Genomic DNA, 12,506 nt, shown 5'->3' with positions numbered 1-12,506 from the left:
GTTATTCATTCAAAATATTAGAGAAATATAGAAGCTCAATGCGGAGAAGATCTTGATTAGGTGAAAACCAAAACCAAGCCATTCAGCGCAATATGACTGCTGCACTCGCGTCTCACACAAGAGATGTAGCCATGCAAATTTAAAACAGTTTAAACTTTTAGAAAACACGTAGCGAATTTGTGGATATATCGTTGATACATTTTTTAGCTATATCGCCCAGCCCTAACCAGTTGTCTTGTCTTTGGCTTCCTGAGCTGCAAAGCTCTTGTTAATGAATATTAAAAGTCTTAGGTCAAGAGCCATGAATATTGTATGTTTCTCAAGCAGCTGTTCAAAAAAAGCTTATTTGTGTCCTCCTAATGGCTAATTACAAACAGGTTTTGGATGAAATGAAGCATGTGGTGGGTTCTTTAAAAACATCTGTATGATGGTGGCAAAAAGGACAGAGATTAAATATTAATCTTAATGTTATAAACTAACACAACTCGAAAGACATCGTGCTGCAACATCTGCCGAGAAACCAGAGCAGCCAGTCATACAGCAAAGTGTGATCCTTCACAACAGAGCAACATTTGCTTTAATGACGCTTGGCAGGAAAGTTTTCTTCGGTTACTTCACAAACATCTGTCCTTTTATGCTAGTCGCCACCACATTTGAGCACCAAAGGAGGATTCTGTCCTGTAAGGGTTTAAGTGAAGTTAAAGACTAAAGAAAAGTTATTTACGGTACAGAAAATGTTACCTTGGACCAATTGAGGCGCTTAATGGAAGTCTCTGGCTTGAATTCCTTCTTGGGTTTGAGGCCGAAAGGCAATATGAGTTGGATTGTGGAGGATGTCAGCGCGCCCAGCGCCAGAGGAGGAGGAGGAGGTGTGTTACAACTTAAAATAACCATTTTCTATTTTAATATATTTTTAAAATGTAATTTATTCCTGTGATGGCAAAGCTAAATTTTAGGCACCCATTATTCCAGTCTTCAGTGTCACATTATCCAAAATATTTTCACAAAATATTTTTGTGAAAACCATGATTGTTTTACAGCAGTGGTCACCAACCTTTTCAAGCCCAAGATCCCTGACCTCTGCCTTTATGAAAGACAAGATCTACCTATTGATGAATTGATAGAAAAAGATTGTACTTCCAATTTGAGGCCTTTTATTTAGTGTTTTAATTAGTGATGCCCCGATCATGATTATTCATGGCCGATTCCGTTTTTTTTTTTTTTTTTTTAAGGACATTTATTTATTGGTCATTTGCTCTATAACAAGCAAACTGGCCTTAAAAAAAACATCAGCAATTCAGCGTTTCCTTGGTTACCGCTGTAAACAAAGCAGCACTGCACTTAAAAATACCACTTTATATAGAGGCAAGAGGAGAAGAAAATGCCATTGCTATTTGAAACTTTTCTGAAGACAGTCAGTTCCCTTCAGTGATACATATTCATATAACCCCTCACCCCCAATTCAGTATTTATATTTTCTTGCTGTATTTCGTGAACAGTGAGCTGCTATGCTACAGTATTTTCTCCTCTTCAGCGACTCTGGCCTCTGTTAACGTCCTGTTTACAGACTCAGGCATGATGTATTTTTCTTTATCACTGTCTCAGTAGCTCCCGAAAGTAACAGAAAAATAAGTACAAAAAAATACAGTAAAAAGAATGGAGAAGTGTAATGTATTTTTGTACTTATTTTTCTGTTATTTTTCGGAGCTACTGGAACAGTGATAAAGATCTACCAGTCGATCGTGATTCGTGATCAATGGGTTGGCAACCACTGTTTTACAGGATAAATAGAAAGTTCAAAAGAACAGCATTTATTTTAAATAAAAATATTTTGTAAAATTATAAATGTCTTTATCACTTTTAATCAGCCTCATGCATTTTTGCTGAATAAAAGTTTTTTGTTTTGTTTTTTAAATTTACTGACCCCACACCTTTGAACAGTATTTGAGTAACACTTCACAATAAGGTTCAGTTCAGTTTAAGACGTTAATGCAGTAAGTATTATGAACTAACAATGAACAATAATTTTATTAACACATGAATTAATGCAAATTGTAGTTTTAAATTAACATTAACTTAGAATGATAAATACTATAAAAAAACATTGTTCATTGTTAATTCATGATACCTAAAATTAATGTTAATAAATGTAACCGTAACCATGAACAGCTAACCATTTGCGATAAATATAATTAAAAATAAAATAAAATAAAAATTAACCACACTGTAGGAAAGTGAAAGAAGAAAATGAAAGGAAAGCAGTAAGGAAAAAAAACTAACAAAAAAAGGTCAAGATGACAACGAATGAAAATAAAACGGACTTGGGAGTGGATTTGTGCTAATATTTTAGCCCCTGTGCTAACATACGGACCATTAATCTATTTATGCTTTTAAAACAAGTTTGAATCCTGCTGGCCCAGTGACGGCATGATGCAGTGGTGAAGGTTCAGGGTAAGTAAAAAGAAAGTTTCCAGGTCTGATCGCTGTAAGAATCCATAACCAGTTGCATCATTGAGCAAAGTCCTTAAACCCTATGTAACTTCAGAGGAATCATACCTGCAATAAGCTCATGGCATTCTCATGACAATATCAGAAAGCAAATAAAAGTAAAATATCCTGGTGTAAGGTTACATTTGTGTACAGCAGAGACATACAGTACCTGTCCTTCCAGATTTACTCAGGCAGATGAGTAAATATAAAAGATTAATAAGACCATAACCCTTTTCTCGCTCAAAACACCTCTACCTCAAACCTCCATCAAACATTCAGAGAAAACAAGTATGATACATTACTTCCTGACTGGCAAACAGCTACAAGAGGTTGTGGGGGGTGGAGGGATGGGGGATTTATTGAACAAGTAGGTGTGCTCTAATTCACACTGCGTGCATGCCGGCCTCTAGATAATTCAAGGCTAAGAGTCAGCATGACTGAGAATTGTAGAGAATCGACTGGGTGATTACGTTTTGCGTTGCTGCAAACGATCGCACCCCAAAGAGATGGATCAGCTTAACTGCCTGCACTCCAAACTTTCACTTCGCTCATTGGCCACCATTATTTAAGAATTGATCTGCTCTATCGACGATAGCCCGGTGAGCCAAAAAGCAATTGATCAAACAAACTGTTCAGTTGATGCCCTATTTGTCATGTCAGTGTGAGGGGTTTGGGATCCCTAAAAAAAAAAAAAAAAACACACAACAACGAAGAGTCTTGAGTCTGAGGACAGAGTGGAGGAGAGGGGTAAAGACATAAAGCCATGTGAGCCAGAAAGTAAGGAAAACAAAGAGAAACTTCCATGTGCAGTAGTGTCACAGCTTTCATTGTAATACAGCAGGTTAATTTAATGTATATATAAAGTCTAATAATATACAACTACTACCAATAAATGACTGATATTATAAATCAATGTTACAGTGTTAAAAAGATAAACACTAAAAACTCTGATATGTGGTTTTAAAGGAAAAGTGCACTTCAAGAGTTTTTGCCATTATCTATTGTTATCCTTTTACATTTGTGTGAAATGCTGATCTTATAATCTTAAAATATGCAGAATAAATTAAATATTCAGAATTGGCTCATAAAAACCAAATAGCCGATACTTTACTAATATCGTGCCAATGCATTATAAATCATTATAAATAACAAAAATCATTACACAAAAAATAATAATAATAATAATTTGAAAACATTTTAAACATTTTAAAAAGAAAGCAAGCATATAAAAAGTAATATAATATAATATATATATATATATATATTATCTTATAGCAGCTGTTCACGGTGAAATAGAGACAACATTAGGGCAGATTGTGCCAATCTCTATTAGAGAGAAGCACAAAAGCTGTAAACAAGTTTGATGGCAGCTCCAAAAGAACCAAAATCTTTGTGTAGAGAAGGGGCGTGATCAGTATACTTGGCACACAAGTAATCTCTTTAAAAATGAAATAATGTGAGGACGTGAGGTAATTCTGTTCATTATTATGATGGTATAGTGGGAGAATTGTGTATTAGGGACTGGGGGAACAAAAACACACAGCTACAACACAGATTACGTTAGTGTAATCTATTAACTGCATAAATTGATCGAGATCAAGATGGCGCCACGAATGGCAGCCACGGCACTGAGCTCCACAATTCTTCTGCTGTTTTTGTTTGTTTGTTCTGTATTTAGTCATTCTTCTTCTATAGGTTTTACCAGAGACAAACTCCTTAACATTAAGCAACACATCCCAGACAATATTTTTCAGTTTTTTGATTATTTGGATGTTTTGTTGGACATTCTAGTCGGAAGTACAGCGGTGTTGTTCAAATGCGCACTCAGACGCAGAAGAGGCAAGCGTGGCTTTTGAACTTGCCAATGTCCGTTCCCTTTCTAACAAAAAGGATGAACAACTTCTCCTCACCCGCATCAACAAGGACTTCTCAAACTCTGCTGCATTGTGCTTCACTGAAACCTGGCTGAGTGAAGCCATTCCGGAAAACACGCTTCATCTGCCGGGCTTCCAGCTGTTCAGAGCGGATCGCATCGCGGAGTTACTGGGGAAAACGAGAGGTGGTGGATTGTGTTTCTATATCAGCGAAAGATGGTGTTCAGTTGTAACAACTCTGAAAAAGATATGCTCTCCTAACTTAGAGGCGCTCTTCATAAACTGTAAGCCTTTCTACTCGCCGCGGGAGTTTTCCTCGTTCATTCTTGTCAATGTGTACGTTCCTCTGGACGCGTGCGTGAGCGCAGCACTGCAACAGCTGGCTGAACTAATTACTGAAACTGAGCAACAGTACCCGGACTCTCTTTTAATCATTCTTGGAGATTTTAACAAAGCAAATCTTTCCTGCGAACTGCCAAAATACAGACAGCATGTTACATGACCAACCAGAGACAGTAATATATTGGATCACTGTTACACCACAATAAAGGATGCATATCACTCTGTCCCAAGGGCAGCTTTGGGGCTCTCTGATCACTGCCTGGTTCATCTTATACCGACCTACAGGCAGAAGCTGAAATCAGCTAAACCTGTACTAAGGACTGTAAAAAGATGGACTAATAAAGCAGAGCGGGATTTACAAGCTTGCTTCGACTGCACTGACTGGAGTGTTTTTGAAGTTGCAGCCACCGATCTGGACGAGCTCACAGAGACTGTAACTTCATATATCAGTTTCTGTGAGGATATGAGCATCCCCACCAGGTCATTCTTATCATTCAATAATGATAAACCGTGGTTTACTGGGAAACTCAAACAGCTTCGTCATGCCAAAGAGGATGCTTACAGAAGTGGGGATAAAATCTTGTACAACCAGGCCAGAAACAGACTGACAAAGGAGATCAGAGTGGCTAAAAACAACTACACTGAAAAGCTGAAAAAGCAGTTTTCAGCCAACGACCCGGCGTCAGTATGGACTGATCGGAGGAACATCACTAAGTACAAGACACCACCCCCACAGTCTGTGGAGAATCAACAACTTGCTGACGATCTGAATGTGTTCTACTGCCGGTTTGAAAAGGCCAGTCTACCACCCACCATCTGCTCTGATCTGCACTTCACACATTCTTCCACCCCCCTGCAACCTCCATTCCTGCCTTCCCCACCATTCAACCTGCACTTAAGGTCTGTGTAGAGGATGTGAACCGGGTCTTCAGGAAACAGAAGACTAAGAAAACTTCAGGCCCAGATGGTGTTTCACCTGCCTGTCTAAAAGTCTGTGCTGACCAACTGGCCCCCATCTTTACACAGATCTTCAACAGATCACTGGAGCTGTGTGAAGTTCCCTGCTGCTTCAAACGCTCCACTATCATTCCGGTCCCCAAAAAACCCAAAATCACTGGACTTAACGAATACAGACCTGTCGCTCTCACGTCTGTGGTCATGAAGTCATTTGAAAGACTAGTCCTGGCCTACACATATCTTTAACAGATCTCTGGAGCTGTGTGAAGTTCCCTGCTGCTTCAAACGCTCCACTATCATTCCGGTCCCCAAAAAACCCAAAATCACTGGACTTAACGAATACAGACCTGTCGCTCTCACGTCTGTGGTCATGAAGTCATTTGAAAGACTAGTCCTGGCCTACCTGAAGGACATTACTGGACCCTTTCTGGAGACGTGTCTGCTTACAGACAGGAGGTTAAAGAGCTAGCTGTCTGGTGCAGTTATAACAACGACAGGAGATTAAACAGCTGGCTGTCTGGAGCAGTCACAACAACCTGGAGCTGAACACACTCAAAACAGTGGAGATGATAGTGGACTTCAGGAGAAACCCCCCTGCACTGCCCCCACTCACCATTATGAACAGCTTCCTGGGCACCACCATCTCTCAGGACCTGAAGTGGGACATTCACATTGACTCTATTGTGAAAAAGGCCCAGCAGAGGCTGTATTTCCTTCACCAGCTGAGGAAGTTCAACCTGCCACAGGAGTTGCTCAAACAGTTCTACTCAGCCATCATTGAGTCTGTCCTGTGTTCATCTATAACTGTTTGGCTTGGCTCAGCTACCAAATCAGGCATCAGGAGACTACAACGGACAGTCGGGACTGCTGAGAGGATTATTGGTGCCCCCTTGCCCAACCTCCAAGATCTTTACACCTCCAGAGTGAGACAAAGGGCTCAAAAAATCACATCCAGTACACTTCCTCTTTGAACTGTTGCCCTCTGGCCAGCGCTAGAGAGCACTGTGCACCAAAACAGACAGACACAAGAACAGTTTTTTCCCCCAGTCCATATCCCACCTGAACAACATATAACATTTCTCAGGACTGTACATATTCCCTTTGCCAGCTGAGGAAGTTCAACCTGCCACAGGAGCTGCTGAAACAGTTCTACTTGGCCATCACTGAGTCTGTGAGTCTGTCCTGTGTACATCCATAACTGTCTGGTTTGACTCAGCTACTAAATCAGACATCAAGAGACTACAACGGACAGTCAGGACTGCTGAGAGGATTATTGGTTCCCCCTGCCCAAGATCTTTACACTTCCAGAGTAAGGAAAAGGGCTAAGAAAATCACTCTGGACTAGAGGTCTTCTTGGGTCCTAAAATCTGTACCCGACCCAAATCGACCCGAATCACTTCTTACCCCAAACCGACGTGCATAAATTTTTTTTTAAAGAAAAACCCGACCCGAAACAGACCCCATGAAATTAGACCCGAGTCCGACCCGACGGCATTTAATTTCGAACCCGACTGGAATCGAACGTAAACGGCATTGACGTGTGTACAGCCTGCAGCCCTGCAGTCAGTCAGGAAAAATCCCGGTGTCCTGCTGACTGATTTGGCCGCTTCTCCATTACTTTGATTTATTTAACATTTATTCAATTTATTATTAGGCTACTTTATATTAGTGCCTGCCTGATGGATACAAGTTATTTCTGAGCTCGGCTTTCAATTGTGACCAGTGGATTTGAAAAATAAACGTGATAGTTTGTACATCTGACTTTAGTGATTCACGTGACGTGCATGTGTAATTGTTGATTTTGCAGATATCGAGACTGGCTGTTTGGAGGAGAAACACAAGCGAGATCATTTTACCCAGCTGGTTGGAGCCTGTTTGGTGAGTAGAGCAGCGTGTGATTGTCTTCATGACCACTGTGTGGCAGTAAAGCGCTTTGAGACACATCGCCCATCTCTCCAGCACTACAGCACACACTGCGGTTGACGATATGCTTTTTTTTGCATGCATACGTAAGTGGGTGGCCGATCCCCTGACTCTGAAGATTAGCTGCATTAGAGGATTGAGTGGCCCAAATTCTGTCCTCTAGTGAAAAATTCTCCTCCCCTGACCGAACCTCCAGCACTGTGCTGGAATGAAACGAAACGCATTCACAGCGGCTGTGGGTATTTGAGCTAGGCCTCAAACCGGAGCATGTTTCACATCTTTGTTGTGGCAGAACACGATGCATTTGTAATGGCAGTCAGGGTGACTCATCAAGACCTGCAGTGTGCCTGCTCTCTTCTTTTCATTTAAACCACTGTACGGCTGATTAGTATGCAAATACGGGCTTGTTATGCAGTGTTATTAATGTCTTATGTAAGTGTAGCTGAATGCCATTGAGGTGGGATGTGGGCAGTGCTACGCTGATGGATGCAGAGATATTATTCCAGCGTTTTGATTAATTTAATACTGGTCTTATCCTCCTGATAGAGCTTCCACAGCAGTGTTGGTGAAGAGTGTCTAATTAAAGGCATTGTTGTCTGTCGTTTTCAGATCTGTGTTCCTGATGGTATGCTGAAGGAGAGATTAGATCCTGAAACGCTGGAGTCTCTGGGACTGATCAAACAGGCTCAGCAGTTCAACCAGAAGATTGTCAAAATCAAGACCAAACTATTGTAAGTCACATTTCCACCTAAAATAGGATTGATTGATTGCATCTTTCTTGTAAATACTGGTCTTAAAAACTAAATTGTTGCCTAACTAGACAGCATTCATTCATTCATTCAACTAGTGTGTGGCTTGCCTGTAAAATCAGTAAGGGCGTCACAGTCTGAAAACTCGATGTGCTGCCTATCAAGGTTGTATTTTTAGGCATCATAGTTTAAAAACCTTGTGCAACCTACCTAGACAATATTGCAGCCTCAGTCCTCTCAATCTAGTGAGGTGTCTGCTTAGACAATATTACTTTGTCTAGATAGGAAGCTTACTAGCTTTAGAGAGAAGGCCATGTAGACTATAGAGTGCCATGTAATCAATCCATGGTACCTGCTTTTGTTGAAGCCATTTGCCAGCATTGTTTCAATAGTTTTTAAATGTTTAATAGTGGAATTCCTGGTGGAAAAACTCCATTACCCATAATTCTGCAAAGAAATCTCCAATCTGGGAATCGAATTAAGAAAATCACACCAAAGTGACACTTTAGCTCCTTCCACTACCATGAAGCACTGAAAATTAGAGGTCTTCTCAGGTCCTAAACTCTGTACCCGACCCGAATCACTTCAACGTGCATAAATATATATATATATTTTTAAAGAAATACCCGACCCGATGAAATTAGACCAGAGACCGACGGCATTTATTTTCGAACCCGACTGTAAATGGCATTGACGTGTGCACAGCCTGCAGCCCTGCAGTCAGTAAAGAAAAATCGCGGTGTACTGCTGACTGATTTGGCTGCTTCTTTTGATTTATTTAACATTTATTGTTACTTTATATTATTGCCTGCCTGATGGATACAAGCTATTTCTGAGTTCGGCTTTCAGTTGTGACCAGTGGATTTGAAAAATAAACGTGATAGTTTGATAAAAATTAAATCGATAGCTTTTCATAGCTAATCTAAAGCATAACTCATGATCATAGCATAATTCATGGCGTCACTAGTGTTGTCTGCAACCTAATCTCCGGCGAAAGGCTTCTGCACACAAAAAAAGAAAAGCCCTGCAATACGCAGCGTAATGAAGCGAGTGGATTTTCCTGATGGATCTCATATCTATAAGATGATTTCTGTGTGCGAGGTTACAAACGTATGCTTCTTTTCTATGTGCATTCCTCACTTAACATGAAAGTGAAAGCACTCGGGATAGTTTAAAAGAATTCATGTCTAGTCAGGTCCATTTGGAAAAAGCATGTTTATTTTAAATTACCCCGAGACCCGAGGCCACTAATACCGAACCTGACCCATGTCCAAAGTACTCGTCGAAGTTTTGGACCCGAACCCGCTCGGGTCTCGGGTCGAACCTCGGGTTTAGACCTCTACTCTGGACCCCTCACACCCATCCCACTCTCTTTTCAAACTGTTGCCTGTTGCCGGCGCTACAGAGCACCGACCACCAGAACAGCCAGGCATAAGAACAGATTTTTCCCGCAGGCCATATTCAGCCAACAATTAAGAAGTTCACAACTACACACTGTCCATCATAACTGACACTTTTATACATAGTATCTGGAAACTGTATACTGTAAACTACATAAACGCTACACTTGTAAATAACATATCTTTACATTCATTTAAACCATTATATTTTTTCTATATATTTCTATTTTTATATATAGTGCATTATTTATTTTTCTGTTTTTCTTATATTAGTGTTATTTCATCTTTACTGTGTAATTCTATGTATGTCTGCACTATCATGTATGTTTGCACTATGTGTGTACTTTCTACTGCACTGGAAGCTCTTGTTGCCAAGTCAAATTTCTTGTGTGTGTAACCATAATTGGTAATAAAGCTCCTTCTGATTCTGATTCTAAGCCCATCTTTAAGGCAAGTACCAGATATAGGTGTCATGTCATAAAATATTTGAGCAAAGAACATTATCAAATATTCTAACATTATCATTGACTTCAGTTTAGCGTGAGTTTATGCGCTTTCAAAACAACTCCCGTTATAATCAATGAAGCTGTCTACACTGTGAAATAATCTTACTTACATCATATGTACATCTGCACTTTGTTGTTTTATGATGAGAGAATTTGCAAGAGTGCAGAATTCAGTCAGCGAGTTTGCACTGAACAAAACTCCAGCGTTTCTCTGATTTGTCACTGCATTCATAAGCTCAACAGATTTGTGTGTGATTGGTTATAAAACACAATGCTGCAAAAACGCATAAAAAGAAATATGACGCAAGATGAGTAGATCTAAATTTAATTCCGCAAACGACACTTTTCATTTCATTTTCAATTTCTTCACGACAACCGTAATTTATTTTAACTGTGCAAGGGCATTCGAGTGATGTCATTTACTCTATGGGACCTATTCATTCTACTAAATATAATGAACTGAATAACAGGCTAGTAGGTAAAAAACACATTTTAGACTAAATTATTCAGTGCATCTTGGACTTGTAGGATCTGGCAGGTTTGATTAGAATGTTATCATCCAGTAAGTGTCTAGAAGTCATCCTGGCTGGTATAGCTGTATTTAACGACTTTTGAGGTCCACACTGATTCCTTTGCTCCGCTAACCCAGTCGTCATCAGCTGAAAAAACCCTTCTGTGTTTGTTGGCTAGCTAGAACATGGCGACGGCGCAAATGGATTTTTAAAAACTCATCACATTTTAGCTTTTTTTTATTGAAACACGGGGCACTGATTACTTCTAGCAGGATGCAGGAAAAAGCTCCCAATTTAATTGAAATGCGGGGCACTGATTACTTGTACTGGTCAGCCTTCTTTGGTGTCGTGATCTTCAATTCTCAAAATTTTATATCAACTAACCAAACAGTCAGTCTCGAAAACCGAAACAAAGCAATATCAGAAAGAAAAAGAATTAAACGCAGAGAATCCAGAAGGGGAGACCAAAATAAAACAGTGAGAATAGAAAGAAAGGAATCCCAGCAGCAATGCCATCAAAAACAGTGACAGAAGTGGTCAAAATAAAGAAGAAAAGAAGCATAGGTACCTGGTTTCTATAGGACTGAATTTCAGCTTCCAGCTCATTGATCTTCTCCTCTTTCTTCAACAACTGGGCTTGAGCTTCCTGTCTGCCCAGGAACTCCTCATCAAGCTGGAGAGCAAAACCATATCAACAGAGATGACCAAAAAAAAAAACACATCCTAATATTTTTTACTGATGTTTTGAACACTGCTCCAATGTGTTCTTCTGTTAGTATTATGTACTAAGGCTGAGCACTAATTACTGAAATAAAAAGATAATTGCACTAGTATGAAACAAATAGAAATCATAAATTCAATTAAGCAGGGTTTCTGCAGGATTTTTAAGCTCAAATTTAAGATCTTCCTCTTAATGCCGTAATGCCGCTTTGGGTAGAAGTCTGCTGTGGAGTTTGCCTCATTGGCCCTGTCCCAAATGGCACACTTCACGTGAATTTGCGGTCTTGCGGACTTACAATGGCTGCCCCATGCGTGTGTCTGTTAAGTCCACGAGGCCATAGGGTATCCCATTCATCATTTTAGCTTTCAGAAAGGTGCTCACGAGCGCCCCCTTTGCGGCCGCTATGTGCCCTCAATGCGCACTTCTGCCGAGCCTGCACTGGGGTGAGATCTGCAGCAGACTTCTACCCAAACAGTTAGGGCTGCACGATTAATCAAAATTAAATCGCAAAGGTGATAAATCGCGATTAGGCAGAAGCTGCGATTGTCATGCATATCTTTCAGTGAAGCACGTTTCTGTGATCAGCAGTCCGAAAGTCTCCATCTCCATCCGAAGGTCAGAGGGCGCTCTCGCGCTGAAACTCCAAATACACCTCGCAGAAGAACTCCAGGAAATGACTATAGCGGTTGCTGAATAAACAGAAGATTTAACTGCTTTCACTGATTCAACATCACTAATAAACACACGACTACGACAACATATGGTTTATCTGTGTTCGTCTTATTATAATTTTTATTATAATAAAGTATATAATAATACAATGCTAATCGACATAGCCTTTAAGAAAGCCTTTAATTAAACAGGCTTACTGTAAATGCACATTCATTCTCTGCCAGCAGGAGGCGCTTTCGGAATGGCAGAAATATAACTGTTTCACCGGTAATGGCAGTAAACAAAGCAGCGCAGCACCGGACTCTGAAACATGCAGCGCTCGTGTTTATTTAATGAAATCATAGCCTTTTGAAGTTTAAT

General features: G+C 40.1%; 1 protein-coding gene across 1 annotated transcript in view; it reads right to left on the bottom strand.

The window, feature by feature from the left end:
- LOC107660248 (protein diaphanous homolog 3-like) overlaps window positions 1–12,506 on the bottom strand; it is a 273,308-nt gene that overhangs the window by 187,625 nt on the left and 73,177 nt on the right. Inside the window, exons 12-13 of the mRNA XM_016449516.1 lie at window positions 11,322–11,426; window positions 742–873 (exon numbers count right to left, since the gene is read on the bottom strand). Of these exons, the coding sequence (XP_016305002.1) occupies window positions 742–873; window positions 11,322–11,426 (237 nt within the window). The remainder of the gene's footprint in view (window positions 1–741; window positions 874–11,321; window positions 11,427–12,506) is intronic.

The sequence above is a fragment of the Sinocyclocheilus anshuiensis genome, unplaced genomic scaffold, assembly GCF_001515605.1.
Source record: "Sinocyclocheilus anshuiensis isolate Anshui unplaced genomic scaffold, SAMN03320099.WGS_v1.1 scaffold1579, whole genome shotgun sequence".
NCBI classification, from domain to species: Eukaryota; Metazoa; Chordata; class Actinopteri; order Cypriniformes; family Cyprinidae; genus Sinocyclocheilus; species Sinocyclocheilus anshuiensis.
Note: the sequence above shows the minus strand (reverse complement) of the source record. Positions and strands in the feature narration are given on the sequence as shown.